This window comes from Amblyraja radiata, chromosome 15 (assembly GCF_010909765.2).
Source record: "Amblyraja radiata isolate CabotCenter1 chromosome 15, sAmbRad1.1.pri, whole genome shotgun sequence".
NCBI lineage: Eukaryota > Metazoa > Chordata > Chondrichthyes > Rajiformes > Rajidae > Amblyraja > Amblyraja radiata.
This window is the reverse complement of record NC_045970.1, coordinates 34,488,316-34,508,414: the sequence shown is the minus strand read 5'-3', so window position 1 is coordinate 34,508,414 and position 20,099 is coordinate 34,488,316. Positions and strand designations below refer to the sequence as shown.

At 44.2% G+C, this 20,099-nt stretch overlaps 1 protein-coding gene across 5 annotated transcripts in view; it reads left to right on the top strand.

Annotated features, from left to right (window-relative positions):
• Positions 1-20,099, top strand: part of LOC116981189 (VPS10 domain-containing receptor SorCS1-like) — a 720,890-nt gene that overhangs the window by 471,610 nt on the left and 229,181 nt on the right. For all 5 annotated transcript variants that reach the window (XM_033034012.1, XM_033034011.1, XM_033034009.1 and 2 more), the window contains exon 4: positions 6,070-6,228. In XM_033034012.1, coding sequence (XP_032889903.1) covers positions 6,070-6,228 — 159 coding nt within the window. The remainder of the gene's footprint in view (positions 1-6,069; positions 6,229-20,099) is intronic.

Here is a 20,099-nt window from a genome sequence, read left to right as displayed (position 1 = left end):
AAAATGATGAGAATAGGGCGGCACAGTGGTGTAGCAGTAGAGTTGCTGCCTTACAGTTACGGATGCTGTCTGTACGGAGCTTGTACGTTCTCCCTGTGACTGTATGGGGTTTCACCGGGCTACCCGGATTCCTTCCACATTCCAAAAACGTGCAGGTTTGTAGGTTAATTGGCTCCAGTAAAATTGTCCCTAGTGTGTAGAATAGAACTAGTCCACGGGCAATCACTGGTCAGTGTGGACCCAGTGGACTGAAGGGCCTGTTTCCACGCTGCATCTGTAAACTAAACTAAATTAATGTGCAGACTCGACGCAGACAGCATCTGAGGTCAGGATTGAATGGGTGAGTGAGTGGGTGAATGAGCGAGTGAGTGGGTGAGTGAGTGAGTGAGTGAGTGAGTGAGTGAGAAAAACAGAGACAGAGAGAAAGAGAGAGACATTCCTGCAGCCATGTTTACAACTTTACAGCTGTGACTATCCTTCATTAGGTACTTCTGGATATCCGTAAGTCCAGAACTGTTGCTATATATAAACATACATCTCATTTACCTCTTTGAGAGCTTTGGATTGGAATGAGTGTCAGATTGTTAGTAAATGGTCACGTCAAGCACTGCAGGATGCGATTTTCATGCTGAATGTGCAGCATATATTAGATGTACCTCAGCAACAAATGGCAGACATCAAATAGTCCCACGGGGGAAGATTAGAGCAATTAAAATGGAAATTAACAAAGAAAGTAGATTATAGAAAGCCCACAGGAAGCATGAATTTTGGGAAAATTTAGAAATAAGCAGCTTAACGGGAATATTATAAGTGTCGCTGTCCCTGAAGATAACAAGGGCTGCTGGAGCCAAGTGCAGTGCTAAAATATTCCCATGCTAGGAACATTGGTGGGTCAACTAAAGGGGCTGTCCCACTTGGGTGACCTAATCCGCGAGTTAAGAAGAGTGTCTTCGACCTTCAAGCTCGAGGGCACTCGCCTGGAAAACCTCGAGCTGGATCGACCGTCCGTGTTGAAACCGTGAGCTGGATCGACCGGCCGCGCACGCACACACACGCACGCACACACACACACACACACACACACACACACACACACACACACACACACACACACACACACACACACACACACACACACACACACACACACACACACACACACACACACACATCGCGAAGGTGGGGACCAGGGAAAGCGGGGGAGCGCTGTCTGAAATTCACACCCACGATGAAGAGGGAGGTAAAACGGCTGCACAGTAACGGTAAGTCCTTTAGAGAGCGCGGAGTGGGGGGGGGGGTAGATAAGGGGAGAGAAGGGGAGAAAAGGAGAGAGAAGGAGAAGGGGAGAGAAGAAGAGGGGGGAGAAGGTGTGGAGACACTTTTAAGAAGTATAATAAAGTTTAGCAGGCATTTAACGCGAATAGTGGCGATGAGATTGAATAGAAGAACTCAAGTCATAAAATTAGATTAGATTAGATCATTTTATTGTCATATACACCAGGGTGCAATGATGTAGCTTGTTTGCATGTAGCTCAGAAAGTAAACAGTATACATGGTAATGATAGCTACAACAATAAATACAATAAGCCAAAGTAACAGAATCGTGCAAAGATTAGTTGTCAATCTGAAGTAGTGTGCAAAAGTACTAAAGTGCAATAGCAGAAAAGCCAGCTGAGCTCATTGGCTTCAGTAAAAATCATAAATTGTCCCTAATGTGTCGGATAGTGCTAGTGCGTGGGAGTGATCGCTGCTCAGTGTGGACTCGGTGGGCCGAAGGGCCTGTTTCTGTGCTAACTAAAGTCTAAAGTAAAGTCTAAAGGTAGTGGTGATATGACAAGTATGTTGCATCACCATCATGAACGGGGTGTGAAAGAGGTAATTGATTCAAGAGCCAATCTGATAACCAGTGAGTAGCAAGAAACTGTTTAAGGGCCTGTCGCACTTGGTGATTTTTTTCAGCGACTGCTGACGTCATATCAGGGTCACCAAAAGATTTTGAACATTTCAAAAGCCAGCGGCGACAAAAAAAATGTTGCGGCACTTGAGGAAACACCGTGCGCCAATGCGTCATCACATCGCGGCGACTTTTTCGGTGACCTTAGACGTCAGTCAATGATGCCGGCAGTCGCCGAAAAAATCGCCAAGTGGGACAGGCCCTTTAGTGTAGTTTAGAGATACAGTGTGGAATCAGGCCCTTCAGCCCACTGAGACCGCTCCGACCAGCGATCCGCATACACTAGCACTATCCTGCACACTAGAGACAATTTTTTACCGAAGCCAATTAACCTACAAACCTGTGCATCTTTGGAGTGTGGGATGAAACCAGAGCACCCGAGGAAATCTACGCGGTCACAGAGAGAACATACAAACTGTCCAGACAGCACTCATAGTCAGGATCAAACTCGGGCAACTGTTAAAGAACTTGAATCACACTAGCTTCTACACTTTTGACGAAAAGTCATCGACTTGAAATGATGACTCTGTTTCTCTCGCCACAGATGCAGTTTGATCTCCTCAGCATCGCACATTCATAAGTTCATCAGTTATAAGACCAGAATTAGACCATTCAGCCCATCAAGTCTACTCTGCCATAAAATCATGGCTAATCTATCTTTCTCTCTCAACCCCATTCTCCTGCCTTCTCCCCATAATCGCTTATACCCGTACTAATCAAGAATCTATCAATCTCCGCCTTAAAAATATTTGTTGACTAGGCCTCCACAGCCTACTGTGGCACGGAATTCCAGATTCACCACCCTCTGACTAAAGAAATTTCTCCTCATCCTTCTAAAGTTATGTTCTTTTATTCTGAGGTCTAGACTCTCCCACAGGAGGAAACATCCTCAAACATCCCCAACATCAACAACATGTTCTGTGTTCATTCCTTATGCTTTCCGTGATTTCAGCAGCTCACCTGGCAGCAGATTCCTGAACTTCAGTATCATTTGTAGTCCCTTCTGCAATTAAATGAAAACCTGAAGATGCCTCTAAATCAGTTTAAAGGAGGATAAGGATGCGGGGTGATCTTATAGAGGTGTACAAAATCCTGAATAGATCGGGTAAATGCACAGAGTCCTTTGAATGGGTAAGAAAGAATGACAGGGTGGGACATGTCATTGATCATGTTGAGTGTTTTTCCGAGGCAGAGTGAAGTGTAAGCGATTATACATAATATCATTAGAGGAATAGACAGTGTTAATGCACAGCCTTTTATCCAGAGTAGGGAAATCGAGAACCAGAGGGCATAGGTTTAAGGCAAGAGGGGAAAGATGGGAACCTAAGGGGCAACTTTTTTTACACAAATGATGGTGGGTGTATGGAACGAGCTGCCAGAGGAGACAGTTGAGGCAGCTAATATCTCAATGTTTAAGAAACATTTGGACAGGAACAAGGATAGGAAAGGTTTAGAGGGATATGGGCCAAACGTAGGAAGGTGAGGCTATTGTAGAAGGGGCATGTTGGTCAGCATGGGCGAGTTGGGCCGAAGGGCCTGTTTCCACGATGTATGACTCTATGGCTGCATGATCATCTAAGAGCAAAGATAGGCACAAAAGAAATGAAAATTTTCCTCATACATATGGATGAGCAATGCTTTTTAATAACTGCGTGTTTGCGTTGGCAAGGCACAAAAGGAATGATCTTTCTGAGTTGCATTTTTAAAATTAATCAATGGGAACAAGCATGAGAGGAGCATCACGTCAGATGTTTGTCGGCCAAGTAATGGGGTGGAGCAAGGATGAGAGACCACACACAACCTAATGAACAGAGTCTGGATCAGAAGTGGCAACCAGTGAGGAGGATGGTTGCTCAATTTAATTGAAGACATGAATAGAAGATGAGACGTTTACTTTCATCTTGGTCCAGTTAAAGCTTATTAATCTGAACATGCAGTATTGAAGTAACGAATAATGAAGCTTAAATTCCTCCTGCAACGATTTTAAAAATGATTATTCGTTTTTGGAATATGGGCAATTCAGCCACGGTTACGATTATTACTCGATCCTAACTATCTTTTGAGGATCGTTTTTTATTGGATTACATGAGGGCCAATATTGTCAACGCTTGGGCTAAGTATGTCAGAGTTCAATGGTGCTTTCATTATCACATGTGTGAAGTGTAACCGAGCAGTGCAGTTATTTTCTTACAAACAGTCCAGTAGAGTATTGCCACACCCAAGCACATCCCTGGTTAGCAAACGTACAGAAATCGCATGCAAGATGCGCTATATGTTGGCATTATTTTCAAAGTCCAGTCCGCGCTCCAGTTGTTATGAGCGGTGCCCGTTCCAGGCAAGCCCCAGGCACTCCAGGCCTCCAGCCGTCTAGGGCCTCTAGGGCCTCCAGCCGTCTCCTCCCTTGGACGTCTCCAATGAGGTAGATGGGAGCTTAGGACCGCACTCTAGCTGATGAGAGGCCAGCACAGTTGCTGTTTACAGCTGTGTAGAAACTGTCCTTGAATCTGGAGGTGTGCGTTTTTAAACCTCTGTACCTCTTGCCTCATGGGAGAGGGGAGAGGAGGGAGAAGGGTGAGATTTGCCTTTGACTATGCTGGTGGCCTTGCCAAGGCAGTGTGAAGTGTGGATGGAGTCAGTGGAAGGAAGATAGACACAAAGTGCTGGAGTAACACAGCGGGTCAGGCAGCATCTCTGGAGAAAAAGCTGGGTGACGTTTCAAGTTGGGATCCTTCTTCAGACTTCAGAAGAGAGGTTGGTTTGCGCGATGGTCTGGGATCAAATTGAAGAAGAAACTTCACGAAAGATAGACACAAAGTGCTGGAGTAAGTCAAAGGGTGGGGGTGGAGGGGGGAGGGGAGGGGGAGTGGAGAGGTGAGAAAAGACCAGGACAATCCAGAGCAGAAACAAATGACCTCAGGCAGTGTGGTGCGTGGTAAGCCCGTTATTGACGAGTGATCTCAAGAGGGAAACAATGTGGAGAACTGTGGACCTGGCAAAACGACTAGAGTGGATGAAGGAGGCAAGAGGGGAGTGGAGCGGAGTATAAGTTGAAGTTACTTAAATTTAGAGAATTCAATGTCCAGACCATTGGGTTGTAAGCTACCCAAGCAAAATATGAGGTGCCGTTCCCCCAGTTTCCATATGGCCTCATTCTGGCAATGGAAGAGGCCCAGGACAGAAAGGCTAGTGTGGGAATGGGAAGGGGAGTTGAAATGGTTGGCGACTTGGAGATCCCGTTGGCCTAGGCGGACCGAACGCAAGTGCTCAGCGAAACGGCCGCCGAGTCTATGTTTGGTCTCGCCGATGTACAGGAGGTACGCTTCATGATCTGTTTAATAAAACCAGCTACTCAAACACAGGGTCAACAGGAGCTCAGTGTTTATAGAGAGTCAATCGATCCTCCTAATGAGATCCTCACACAGAGCTTTGAATAAAATGGAGAATGAAACATCATCTCCCCAAGTAACAAATGTTTTCTGTATTACGAAAAATTAGGAGCTATTTTGTGTAGTTGAAATCCATTTGTCAACATTTAAAGAAAGTAAATGGTGTTTTTAAAACCCCCCGTGATGGTGATGGATTGCAGTGCCAAGGGTTGGCACCAGAAGCATGTGTCTCCTTGAAAGCTTGTTTATCGACTCTTAATGAAAAAGTATCCATATCAGCACCTGAATCGAGGCAGTGATTCTCGTTAAGGGAAGCAGCAGACTCTCCGGTGACAAATGTACTGTTATTTTTATACTGTCGCTGTTCTGTAGCTCTGGAAATTCAGGAAAGCTTATCGGAGATCATTTGTGCCGCGCACGTCCAGTGAGAAGTCAGAAAGTAGTCGTGTGATTTATTGTGCAAAACGCAAAGTGCTGGAGGAACTCAGCGTGGACAAGTTGGGCTGAAGGGCCAATTTGCTAGCTATATGGCTCTACGACTGTATGACTATAATTTAGAGGGCTATGGGCAAAGTGCCAAGGTATTGGATTGATGAGATGGTGCTACCAGGAGCCTCGCCAATTGTCCTCCACCAGTGCCCATAATTGATTCTGGACAGACAAGCTTGAGTCTTCACGCCAACCTAACATTCATCGAGTTTCATTTCTCTCTCATTCTGCCCTGCACAGATAATGCTGGTGAGCGACCCTGAGATCGAGAGCAGCGTTCTGATCAGCTCAGACGAGGGTGCGACCTATCAAAAGTACCGGCAGAGCTTTCAAATCCAAAGCATGCTGTTCCACCCGGAGGAGGAGGACTGGATTCTGGCCTACAGCCAGGATCAGAAGGTGAGTCCTGCCACTTCAGTTTACGGTTGATGGAATATGAGTAATGTTTCCCACCGCAGCGATGAGTTTGCACTTTTCACTTGGTCTGGAGAGAGACCAACTTGTCAACTGATGTGTGAATTCTCATCCACTTTCATTTCTGTGCGAGATTGGTCCCTGTGCTTTCACTGGTAACTGGTGGGTTACACGGTATATTCTGCTCAAAGGGAACTGCATGGGAAATAAAAATATATATCCCTACCGTTAAAGAGAAGTTTTAATCTGATGCCCCCTTCTTGAGATTGCTGCAGGTGTTACTCTAACGAACAAACTCCACATGGCTGGGAGCGTCTCATTTGATTTGCCATAAGTTGAAGTCACAATATTGTGGTGTCTCAGGAGCCTTCCTGAGGCTGTTAAGGAATTGAAGCGTAGAACATCTAGACGGGCAGTGTTTGATCTCCATCTCAACACATTTCCACCTCCAAAGTCTCCATTCCAAGGCTTACCGAGGATTAAACTCAAACCTCTGACCACCTTCCAGACCCGACATAGGATCGAGAATTCCTCCGATTCTGTCTTTGGATTTTTCTTTTGTGACCCTGTATTTCAATCCAACATCCGCACCAGAATTTTACCTTGCCCGTCACATCTGGCAGTATGGACAATAAAGGAATCTAAGCTTAAAAATATATATTATACTGTTAGCATCCATTTGCCCATAGCTTTTGTTATTCGATGCATTTGTGCAGTCATTTTGACATCCTTGACAGCCGCCAATGCGCAAGTAGGATTTATTGGTTTTGTGAAAAAGATATAACAAAAAATAAAAAATATTTTTTTCAAGTGGCTGAAGTTTATTTTACAGGAACTTAATTGGTAGTTTATTTTATTCCTTCTGGGCCTGTCCCACTTACGCAACCTTTACAGGTGACTGCCGGCACCCGTGATAGGTTGCCGAAATTTTCAATATGTTGAAAATTCAGCAACGACCAGATAGACGCTACGACTCTTTGGAGACCTCTCACAACCATACAGGCGGGATGGTCATGAGACATCTCCTATTGTCGTGAGAGGTCACCCACGACATGTCGACAGGGGTCACCTGCATGGTGGCGGGATAGTGGGACAGGCCCTTTAGACTTTAGGGATACAGCATGGAACCAGGCCCTTTAGCCCACTGAGTCCGCAATGTCCAGTGATCACCACGTACACTAGCACTATCCTACATGCTAGGGACAATTTACAATTATTACTGAAGCCAATTTACATACAACACTTACACGTCTTTGGAGTGTGGGAGGAAACCGGAGAACCTGGAGAGAACCCACGCGGTCAAGGGAGGAACAGACAAACTCCGTACGGACAGCACAAGTTGTCAGGATCGAACCTGGGTCTCTGGCACTGTAAGGCAGCAACTCCACAGCTGTGCCACTGTGCTGCCTTTAAGTTATCTTAGTTACTGGTTTATTGGGTAATATTTATTGCCTAGCAATTCTAAATGAGGACCTCCCCGGTTATTAACATATTAACCAAGGAACAGTGTAAAGCTTTTGTTGTGTGCTAGCCAGTTAGCGGAAAGGCAATACATGATTACAATTGAGCCATCCACAGTGTACAGATACATGATAAAGGGAATAACATGAATAATGTTTAGTGCTAGAAAAAGCCAGTAAAGCCCGATCAAAAATAGCCTAAGGGTCTCCAATGAGGTAGAGGATAGCTCAAGACTGCTCTCTAGTTGTTGACAGGATGCTTATGCTACCTGATAACAGCTGGAAGAAATTGTCCCTGAATCTGGAGGTGTGCCTTTTGCCCGATGGAAGAGGTGAAAAGAGGCAGTGGCCAGGGCGTGACACATCCTTGCCGAGGCAACTTGATGTATAAATGCAGTCAATGGAAGGGAGGTTGGTTTGTGTGATGATCTGAGCTGCGTGCACAATTCTCTGGCAATTTCTGGTCTTGGATGGAGCTGTTCCCAAAGCATGATATGATGCATCCTGATAAAATGCTTTCTACAGCGCATCTGAAGAAGCTGGTGAGTTGTTGGGAACATGCTGAACTTCCTAAGCCTTCTAAGGAAGTAGTCGCTGTGCTTCGAATGTAATGGCAGCAACCATTCTTTGATAAATACTTCAATGGCTGCAAAGTGCTTTGGGATGTCTTGTAAGGCATTAAATATCTGGAAGTCTTTCTTTCCTCTCCACAGTGTGACGGGAGATTAGATGCAAATCGACAAATGGTCTTCTCTTTGTACACTGAAAGTGAATGTGTTTTCACTACCATGTCACTGATTGCAGCTCCCGAGATCAAAGGCAAGCTTCTTCCTGAGTAGATGAAAAGGACATCTTACTTGAATATCTTCACGTGTGTTTGCGGCCCCTAAAAGTCTCATTTAAAACCATAATAGAGCCATAGAAAGGAAATCCACCATTGTTCAAATTTCTATTGTAGATTGACACATAATGCTGGAGTAACTCAGCGGGACAGGCAGCGTCTGGAGAGAAGGAACGTGTGACATTTCAACTGAGTCAATTGTTCTTCAGACTGAGAGTCAGGGGAAAGAGATATAGATGGTGATAGAGAGAGATATACAACAAGGAAATGAAAGATATGCAAAAGAGTAATGATGATCAAGGTCCATTGTTAGCTATGGGTTATTGTAGGTTAACGGGTTGACAAGAGAGAATAGCCAGGCTGTTGAACTGACAAGAGCCTTTGATATCATTCACAGAGGATAACTGAACTCAATATTCATCATAGATTCATAGATTCAACTTGACCACACTGATCAACATTTCCCATCTATTTCAGTCTCACCTGCCTGCGTTTGGCCCATATCCTTCCAAACCTGTCCTATCCATGTACCTGTCTAATTGTTTCTTAAATATTGCGATAATCCCTGCCTCAACTACCTTCTTTGGCAGCTCGTTCCATACACGCACCACTTTGGCAGCTCGTTCCATACACGCACCACTTTGGCAGCTCGTTCCATACACGCACCACTTTTTTGGGGAAAAAGTTACCCCTCAGATTCCTATTAAATCTTTTCCATTTCACCTTAAACCTATGTCATCTAGTTCTTGATTCCCCTACTCTGGACAAGAGACTGTGCGTCTAATGGGCCTGTCCCACTTAGGTGATCTTTCAGGCGACTGTCAAGTCGTAGCAGGTGGCTGAAAAAACGGAGACTGGAATGGCGATTGTCAGAGTGGATCACACACACACACATCGCTTTCTTCACCTGCCTGTTATGCAGGTGGGGGACAGGGCAAGCGGGGGGGGGGGGGGGGGGGAGCGCTGTCTGGGTGAAATTCACATGGCGCAAAGCCAATGTGATACAGACACACACCACGATGAACAGGAAGGTTGGCGCTGTAATTAAGACGGTGAAAGCACAGCATACGGGAAGGGACACGTAAGTCCTTTAAAAGAGGGGGGAGAGGGGTGGGGGAGAAGGGGGTAGAAGGAGTGGAGACAACTTTTAAGAAGTCAGAGATACACGGCTGTGAAGCTCAGCGGACATTAACATTACCGGTCGGTTAACCTTGGTTCTGAAAACGACTGATTACGTTTTTTTTCCCAATGAGCCAATGGAATTCACCGGTCAGCACCAGCGACAACCTACGACAACCAATGACAAACTTCAACTTCCTGGCAACCCTCTACCACTGCACCTACATCACGAGAATTCTCGCTAATCTCCATGGCGTAAAAATTCTGGTCATCGCCAATTTTTCAACATGTTGAAAATTTTTTCAACATGTTGAAAAATGAGCGGCGACCAGAATGAAGCTACTACTACTAGTAACGAGAATGCGGGAACTACTCACCACCATGCAGGCGACACCAGTCATGATTTTCTGTATTTACTCATACAGGCACCCAGGCTTCATTCAACATTGCTGAAGGGAATGTTCATTAGTGAATGATGATATGCAATCTTATCATTTTTAGTCATTAGTTAATAATTTATCATCCATATAGACAGGCAAAGATAAGGTAGACAGTCAGAATTTATTTCTCAGGTTAGAAATGTCAAAGACTTGGAGGGTATAGGTTTAAGCTGAGGAGGTCAAAATTTAAAGGACATGTGCGGGGCAAGTTTTTTACCCAGAGAGGGGTGGGTGGCTGGAACGCTCTGCCAGGGGTGGTGGTGGAGGCAGATACGATACTGGTGCTTAAGAGGCTTTTAGACAGGCACATGGATATGCAGGGAATGGAGGGTTAAGGATCATGTGCAGCCAAAGGAGATCAGTTTATTTGGCATCGTGTTCAGCACAGACATTGTGGGCCGAAGGGCCTGATCCTGTGCTGAATTGTTCTGTATTCTATGCTCAATCCAGGACAAAACAGTTCACTTGCAGTCTGGATCACTGATCACCAAGGAAGTTAATCAGCCTTCTGAAATAAAAAAAGAACTGCAAATGCTGGTTTATGCCAAAGATAGACACAAAGCATTGGAGTAACTCAGTGGGTTAGGCAGCATCTCTGGAGAAAACGGATCGCTGATGTTTCGGGTCGGGACCCTTCTTCAGACTAAATCGGCCATCCCACTGACTCGGCCTGGAATTGATGTGGTTGATTCTGATCTGCACCCTCCCCTCCCCTCGTTCAGGGGAAAATAAGTATGGGCTGTCAATGCCAATATTGCCATGGAGGAAACCACAAAGTGCGGGAGTCATTCAGTGGGTCAGGCCGCATCGCTGGAGAACATGATATGTAATGTTATGGGTCGGGACTGAAGAAGGGTCACAGAACCACAAAAATTCCTCCTCATATTAGTGAATCATGATAAAGGCTGACTTTGTGCAGATCCCCACATCGAGTGAGTCAACTGGGGATACACACTGAAGTGAGCGAGACCACAGCCTGTCACAAATTGGAAGAGCATAGGACCATCTGTTGGCATTGGAGGCCATTGGTTTTAATGACCGCCACTGGGACTCCCTCCAACGTGAAGGGTAAGAGGCTTCCTGTGGAGCATAAATATTGGTTTGGACTAATTTCTATGTTTCTAATTAGGCCAAATGATTTGTTTCTGCATTGTCTGTGACACATATTAAAATGGAACTGATTGTTATTATTTTACCAATTATATTTGTCTCCATCTCTGGCCTCTGGCAAGCCTTGAATCTGAATAGAGTCAGCAGCCAAACAACCGAGGTTGCTGTGTTCCTTTCCCCGAGCCCCATCTTTTAAGTATAAAGGTAACGTAACCCTCTGGTGTTCTGGAAAATAAATGCTATTTTTGCATATCAGCCTCCCGTGGTTACTGGAGACAGAGAACAGGGATCGGAATAATGCCAGGCCTAATTATATAGCGGCAAATTACATTATTCAGAAACTTTAATTAAACAGTCTGTAATTGTTTCTTCCTCCCTTAAATGAACTGATGAATTAATTTATTTAATATAGCGTTCAAAAGCATATTTTACAGTTGTCATGAATAGATATGGCATGGTTTGCAACATGTTCCCAATTAGATAAATTAATTCACTCATTTCGGAGCAGAGTGTCACGATCATACAAAAGGAGTCCAGAAGTTGATATTCCTCAGAGATGGTAGCATGTTAACATGCTATTGATCAAGATCTACGCTGTTGTGAAACAATCACAATTATTTTTGCTTTTATTCTGAGCTCTTTTGTTACAGTAGGCATCAGAGTAGAAAATGCTATTGACAATCAGAGCTAAAAAGCAACAAATTTAAATTAAAAGTGCGTGACTTTAAATTAACAATGCATGAGTCTGCTTGGAATGCAGTGTGAACATCCAAAGGGGGGGGGGGGTGGGTGGTAGGGGGGACAGGAATAGGCATCAACAGGAGACAAATCTATCAGAGGCTTGTAAAAAAATTAACATTTTAATTCCACAGGCTGTTTAAATGAGCTCTGCTAAATTAATGGTCTTAATGAATCTGGAGGCAGGTGGTTATTTAGTGGTTCAACGTTTAGTCGGGTTGCTCTTGCCAGTAATTGACCCTGGCGTCTGAAAGAAGCCCAGACAACTAATTGCAGTCCATGAGTGAGGAGTGAAAGGAAAGAGGAAGCCAGAACTGCCTGCTGCAGCAACAGCAAGAAGGGATTGTTGGCTAAACACCCGATAATTCTCTCTGCTTACCAACCTATCAAAATAAACAAATACCCCCTAAATTTTTGAGGAAATGCCTGCTGTAACTCTTTTTGAGTTTAGTTCAGAGATGCAACACGGAAACAGACCAGCGATCCCCGCACACTAGCACTATCTTACATACCAGGGACAATTTACAATTTTACTGAAGCCAATTAACCTACAAAGCTGCACGTCTTTGGAGTGTGGGAGGAAGCCAGAGCATCCGGAGCAAACCCATGCAGGTCACGGGGAGAACGTACAAACTCTGTACAGACAGCACCTGTAGTCTCTGGCGCTGTAAGGCAGCAACTCTACCAATTCTACCACTGCGCCACTGTGGTTAGGTTCTGATAAGGCTCCTGGGTTCTGATAATTAGGTGTTGCAATCGGCTCTACATGGTCCCCAAAACAATGTTATCCATGGTTATCGACTTCCATTACCCTTCCTCAAGAGCTAATCAGGAAATTATTCAAATATAAAATAACTCGTAAAAATGTAGTGAGATATTTCATTGTCAACATACTGGGCGTTTTCTCACTTGATGCCTGTATGAGACACAAACGCTGTTCGAGCTAGAACATACTGGACTTTATCTTGCACTAAACGTTATCCCCTTTATCATGTGGATGGCTCACATAGTGGATGGCACAATTGTAATCATGTATTGCCTTTCCACTGGTGGGTTAGCACATAACAAAAGCTTTTCACTGTACCTCGATACATGTGACAATAAACTAAACTAACCTAAACTAAACTAAAATTAAACTAAGCTTCATCCCATTAATTGTAGCTTTTAACCACAGTGTTTTAATTTACTTTAGTTTATAGATGCAGCATGGAAACAGGCCCTTCAGCCCACCACGTCCACGCCAACCCAGATCACCCATACACTAGTTCTATCCTACACACATACACAACACTAGGGACAATTTACGGAAGCCAATTAGCCTATAAACCTGAACGTCTTTGTGGGAGGAAACCAGAGCACCCGGAGAAAATCCATGCGGTGACGGAGAGAGTAGGGATAAACTCCGTACAGACAGCATGCCTAGTCTGGTGTAACCCAGGTCTCTGGTGCAGTGAGGCCACAGCTCTACCACTGCACCACCCTTGCTGTGCCCCAGTGCAGGCCTTCATTAGCAATGCACTGGGAGTTTTATAGCCTTCCCATTTGATGTTTGTATGAAGTAGTTCCTGTTCGGAATAAAACGTCATCCCCATAATGGCAACTTTAACCGCACATTAAAGTTGTTCGATCAAATTCTTAGTCGTCATATTTTAGTCGTTGCACAGTCTACTGAGGCTGAGTCTCCTCCCCTTCCCATCTCTCCCTCAGCCCTCGGACTCCTCCTCCTCCTTTTTCCTTTCTTCTCCCCCCCCCACCCCCCCATCAATCTGAAGAAGTGTTTCGGCCCGAAACGTTGCCTATTTCCTTCGCTCCATAGATGCTGCTGCACCCGCTGAGTTTCTCCAGCATTTTTGTCTACCTGAGACACTAGTTGCCTGGACCCCATTCCTCACTTGGGCAATAGAATGAGAAAATCCAAATTTCCCTGTCTTGTTCTTTCTGAATCCACAGATCAGCTCTCTTCCCCCATCACGATGCTTAAGTATTTCACAACAGCAACAGCAGCGGTATAGTTGCTGCCCTCCAGCTCCAGAGACCCAGGTTCGATCTTGACCAGGGGTGCTGGCGGTATGGAGTTAGTACATTCTTCGTGTGACTAGCCTGTGGAATTCTCTGCCTCAGAGGGCGGTGGAGGCAGGTTCTCTGGATGCTTTCAAGAGAGAGCTAGATAGGGCTCTTACAAATAGCAGAGTCAGGGCATATGGAGAGAAGGCAGGAACGGGGTACTGATTGGGGATGATCAGCCATGATCACATTGAATGGCGGTGCTGGCTCAAAGGGCCGAATGGCCTACTCCTGCACCTATTGTCTATTGTCTATTGTCTATTTTCTATTGACTGTGTGGGCTTTCTCCAGGTGCTCCTATTTCCACCCACATTTCAAAGACGTGCAGTTTGTAGACTACTTGGCTTCTGTAAAATTGTCTCTAGTGTGCAGGATGGAACTGTCGTTGGTTGGCATGGGCTCGTTGAGCCGAAGGGAATGTTTCCACGGTGTATCTCTAAAAAACAATAACAATTTATGAATCCAAAATGAGAATTTTAAAATCTTTGTGGGTTTCAAATCAGTTGTACAAAGGGCCTTTTTCTGACCTCATGTACTTAACAAAGACTTTGTCCTCAGGAGAAGAGTGCTAAAATCCAACCACGGGTGACAGATGACTTCTTAATCACATGAAGCAATAAGCAATGACAGGAACATTCCTGGTGGAGTCGGCCTAGTTTGATGCACAATTAAGAGACAAAAGGTTAAATCAATATGATAGACTAACATTTCCAAAGAACCAGTGGAAGCTGCACATAATTTATGTTTAACTATCTCTCCACATGTAGATGATTAATATTTCACACCATTTTACGAGTGTTAATGTTTTGTTCGATAAGCAGGCTCCTGAACTAGGCCTTGCCACAGTAAAGGCCAGTAAAGTGTTTCTGAAGCAATGCTAGAGCCCCGGTGAAGCTTTGAGTCCAGTTCTGTGTGCAAGGCCCTTGGAGATAGATGGAGAAAAGGTTTACTAGAAGTGATGCCTGCTTCAGGATGAAAGACATTGGGATTATGCTCTTTAAAGCAGTGGAGGTGAACAGAAAATTAACTAGAAGAGCTAAACATTTTAATGGGTTCAGATGGACTGGAGTAGCTTTCACTGGAAGAACAACCATTACTCAATGGACAGAACATGTAATAATAATAATAATAAATTTTATTTAATGGGCGCCTTTCAGACATCTCAAGGACACCTTACATAGTAATCGGAATAACATATAATCGGAATATAACAAGTAATAAAGACATCACAGAGACACAAATTAAAAACAGAATTCAATCTAAAAACAGAAAATCAAAAACACAGTGTGAAGAGGGAGCAGCGGCAGCCAAAGCGCGCCAGCGTCTACTCTCTCTTCACGGCAGCCATCTTGGACACAGACTTACAGGACTACAAATTAGACAAAAAAATCATCCCCCCACAATGGATACCACTGTGGGGGAAGGCACAATGTCCAGTCCCCACCCCATGTTCACCCCAAAGTCAGGCCTATTGAGGCCACCGCAATTGCCTCTACGGAGGAAGGAACTGCAGATGCTGGTTTATAACAAAGATAGAGACAAAATGCAGGAGTAACTCAGTGGGTCAGGCAGCATCTCTGGAGAAATAGATTTGGTGACATTTTGGGTCAGAGCCATTCTTCACACTGTGTCAAGATGCTTTTTTAAAAAAATGATATGAGTGAGAAGAAAATATTTAACACTGCAAGTTGTTCATAAGTTCAAGGAGCATAATTAGGCCATTCAGCCCATCAAGCCTACTCCGCCATTCAATCAAGGCTAATCTATCTTGCCCCCTCAGCCCCATTCTCCTGCCTTCTCTCCATAACCCCTGACACCCAAACTCTTCAGGAATCTAACAATCTTAAAAATACCCATTGACTTGGCCTCCACAGTCTTCTGTAGCAATGAATTTCACAGATTCATCACCCTCTAACTAAAGAAATGCCTCCTCATCCCCTTCCTAAAGTTACATCCTTTTATTCTGAGGCTGTGTCCTCTGGTCCTAGACTCTCCCACTAGCGGAAACTAGTTGCCATGTTAAAAACAATCCACTGCCTGTAGGAGAAGTAGGTTGAACAAATACATTTGGGTTAAATAAAATAAGCAAATAAATGCTCACTGAATGAACAATTGTAGAATTAGAGGGGAAAGAAGCTTGGTGGGCTGATGGGCTTGTACTTCTGAGCTGTTCAATTCGAACACTAACTCGATCTGGAAATGAGCAAACTTCCAGTTTCCATCTTTTTGTCTCATCCCTGTTTGTAATAAACATTTCCTCTTGGAATACAAAGAGAGGGAAATGTTCTTTTTTGTAATCAAGGTATTATGCAAATATACCCAATTAAGAATTCCATTAAATCTGCTGCATGATGAAGGTTGTTTTAATTCTAATTAGCACTGATCATTTAGTCTGATGATTTCACACAATCAAGTTAATTGGACACTGAAAAAAAGGATGAGGCTTGATTGCAATCTCCATTAGGACAGAAACCAATAACCAGTCAATGATTTAATCCGTGGCTAAGTCAGTATGGAAGTGATGGAATAGTTTATTGTCACGTGTACCGAGGTACATTGAAAAGCTTTTGTTGCGTGCTAACCAGTCAGCAGAAAGACGATACATGATGACAATCAAGCCATCCACAGTGTACAGATAGATACATGATGAAGGGAATAATGTGAATAATGTTTAGTGCAAGGTAATGCCAGTCAAGTTCGATGAAAGATAGTCGGAGGGTCTTCAATGAGGTAGATAGTAGTTCAGGACTGCCCTCTAGTTGTTGGTAGGATGGTTCAGTTGTCAGCTAACAGCTGGGAAGAAACTGCCCCTGAATCTGGAGGTGTGCGTTTTCACACTTCTATACCTTTTCCCAGATGGGAGAGGGGAGAAGAGGGAGTGTCCAGGGTACGACTCATCCTTGATTACGCTGCTGGCCTTGTTGAAGCATCAAAAGGTGTAAATGGAGTCAATGGAAGGGAAATTGGTTTGTGTGATGGTCTGGGCTACGTCCATAATTCTCAGCTAATTTATTGCGGTCTTGAATGGAGCTGTTCCCAAACCGTGCTGTGATGGCTTTGTGTGGCACCTGAATTGCCATTAACAGTGCAGAACCAAAGACCATCAGAAACAGACCACACCTGGAGTATTGCGTACAGTTTTGGTCTCCAAATCTGAGGAAGGACATTATTGCCATAGAGGGGGTGCAGAGAAGGTTCACCAGACTGATTCCTGGGATGTCAGGACTTTCATATGAAGAAAGACTGGATAGACTCGGCTTATACTCGCTAGAATTTAGGAGATTGAGGGGGGATCTTATAGAAACTTACAAAATTCTTAAGGGGTTGTACAGGCTAGATGCAGGAAGATTGTTCCCGATGTTGGGGAAGTCCAGGACAAGGGGTCACAGCTTAAGGATAAGGGGGAAATCCTTTAAGACCGAGATGAGAAAAACATTTTTCACACAGAGAGTGGTGAATCTCTGGAACTCTCTGCCACAGAGGGTAGTTGAGGCCAGTTCATTGGCTATGTTTAAGAGGGAGTTAGATGTGGCCCTTGTGGCTAAAGGGATCAGGGGGTATGGAGAGAAGGCAGGTACGGGATACTGAGTTGGATGATCAGCCATGATCATATGGAGGCAGGTTCGGTTTTATCATTTAAAAATAAATTGGATAGTTATATGGACGGGAAAGGAATGGAGGGTTATGGTCTGAGTGCAGGTATATGGGACTATACTCCTGCACCTATTTTCTATGTATCTATGTAAACAGGAGCAGGAATAGGCCAAATTGCCCTGGAACCTGCTCTGGGTATTCAAGAAGACCTTGGCTGATACAGTTTGAACTGAGCATCAATTGAGTCAAATATCTATCGATCTATACTTCGAATAGAGGCAATGACTCCACCTCCACAGCTCTCTTGTGTAGAGAATTCCAAAGTGTGGGTGGCGCAGCGGTAGAGTTGCTGCCTCACAGCACCAGAGACCCGGGTTCGATTCTGACTGTGGGTGCTCTCTGTCAAGATTGAACCTCGATCGACTTGGTTCGAACAGGATCAAATCCAGGTCAACGGCACCCGCGGTCAGGATTGAACCCGAGTCTCTGGCGCCGTAAGGCAGCAACTATGCCGCTGTGCCACTGTGCTACCGCTGTTGTGGTATACAAGAAGGCGACTCATCACCATTTTCCCAAATGCAAGGGGTTATGGGAAGAAGACAGGAGAATGGGGTTGAGACGGAAAGATAGATCAGCTAGTAGATGGCAGATGGGCCGGATGGCCTAATTCTGTTCCTATAACTTATGAACATATCAGCAGCAATAAATTCTGACCCATGGCCAGATCCTAAAAACAAATATTTTAAAAAATACGGGAAAATGATTCAGTGCAAAATGTACTGCAGCATATCAATCAAAGGACAATTGTCCTATCTCTGTATTGTGTAAAATATCACATTCAAATGCTATCATACTTTAGAATGTCAGGCAGATAGAAGGTACTGGGTAGTGGAAATTACTGATTGAACCTCAATAACTTTGTTCCCGGTGGAACAAAGTGGTGGATTTTCAGAATAAGCGGCTGAGAATAATTGAGGTTGAATAGACTCTTTATGGCTCGGGAAGCTTTTTGGTGATATTATGCCTTTTTATATTCAAATATAATTCAGCATGGGGCAATAGGTTTCTCATTATAGCCAGAGGACACATTTGCTGAAACAAAAAGCATGTAACCTCTGACGGGAAGGAATGAAGAGCAGGTTTGCATAAGTGAAGAGGCTGAAAGAATGGACTAGTGAAATTAATAAATGCCAGTGCAGTTCATTATCTGAACCATTCAAATTTATGTACATTGTCGACGGCTAAATTAAATGTCCATTCTTATTTATTGCTTTAATCTAGCGTTCTGTTAATTAGTAATTGAACTTTGAGATCCATCTTCAAATGTGTCAAGCATGTAGAACTGAAATGTGGACGCCTTTAGCACCACTCGACCCAAATAGAAAATGGGACTCTTTATAAGAGTGATGTTTGCTGTCCATTATTTTAAAATTATTTTGTAAAAATTATCTTAGCCAAAAGTGGTCTTTGTCTCTTAACGGAATGCCGTACTTGATGGCAGACTTAGTTTTGTTTGGCAGAGTTTGTTTCCAAGAGAAAATATCTTTTATTGTCATATGTTCCAAAATGAACAATGAAATTCTTACTTGCAGCAGTGCAACAGAATATGTGAACATAGTGCTCTGTATACAATATAATAAACAAAAAACACAGTTAAGTTGAGGCAGGTACTATCGCAAAGTTTAAGAGACATTTAGACAGGTACATGGATAGAATCATAGAATCATAGAAAGTAGGTGCGAGAGTAGACCACCAGGTCCGTCGAGCCCGCACCGCCATTCACTCATGGCTGAACACTAAACAGACACACTTACCCACAAACAGTAGACACAAGACACAGAACACAAGACACTACCCTCCCCTTTATACCGCTATCACCCCTCTCCACCCCAAGAACCGCGTGATCTCCTGGGGGAGGCAAAAAACCGGATAAAAACCCAGGTCCAATTCGGGAAAAAAATCCGGGAAATTCCTCTCCGACCCCAATCCAGGCGATCGACACTTGTCCAGGAGATCACTCAGGTCTTACTATACTAACCATACCTAGGTCCATATCCCTGCCCTCTCCCCGTAGCCCCTTATCCCCTTGGCAGCTAAAAAACCATCTATTTTTGACTTAAATATATTTAACATTTCTGCTTCCACTGCTCCCTGGGGCAGTGAATTCCACAAACTAACCACCCTCTGGGTGAAGAAGTTCTTCCTCATCTCAGTTTTAAAAGAGCCCCCCCTCACTCTGCAACTATGTCCCCTAGTTCTAGCCTCCCCGATCATTGGGAACATCCTCGGTGCATCCACCCGATCAAGGCCCCTCACGATCTTATACGTTTCAATGAGATCGCCTCTCATTCTTCTAAACTCCAAAGAGTAGAGTCCCAGCTTACTTAACCTTTCCTCATATGTCAATCCCCTCATTGCAGGAATTAATCTTGTAAACCTTCGCTGCACTGCCTCCAGGGCTAGTACATCCTTTCTTAAGTATGGACCCCA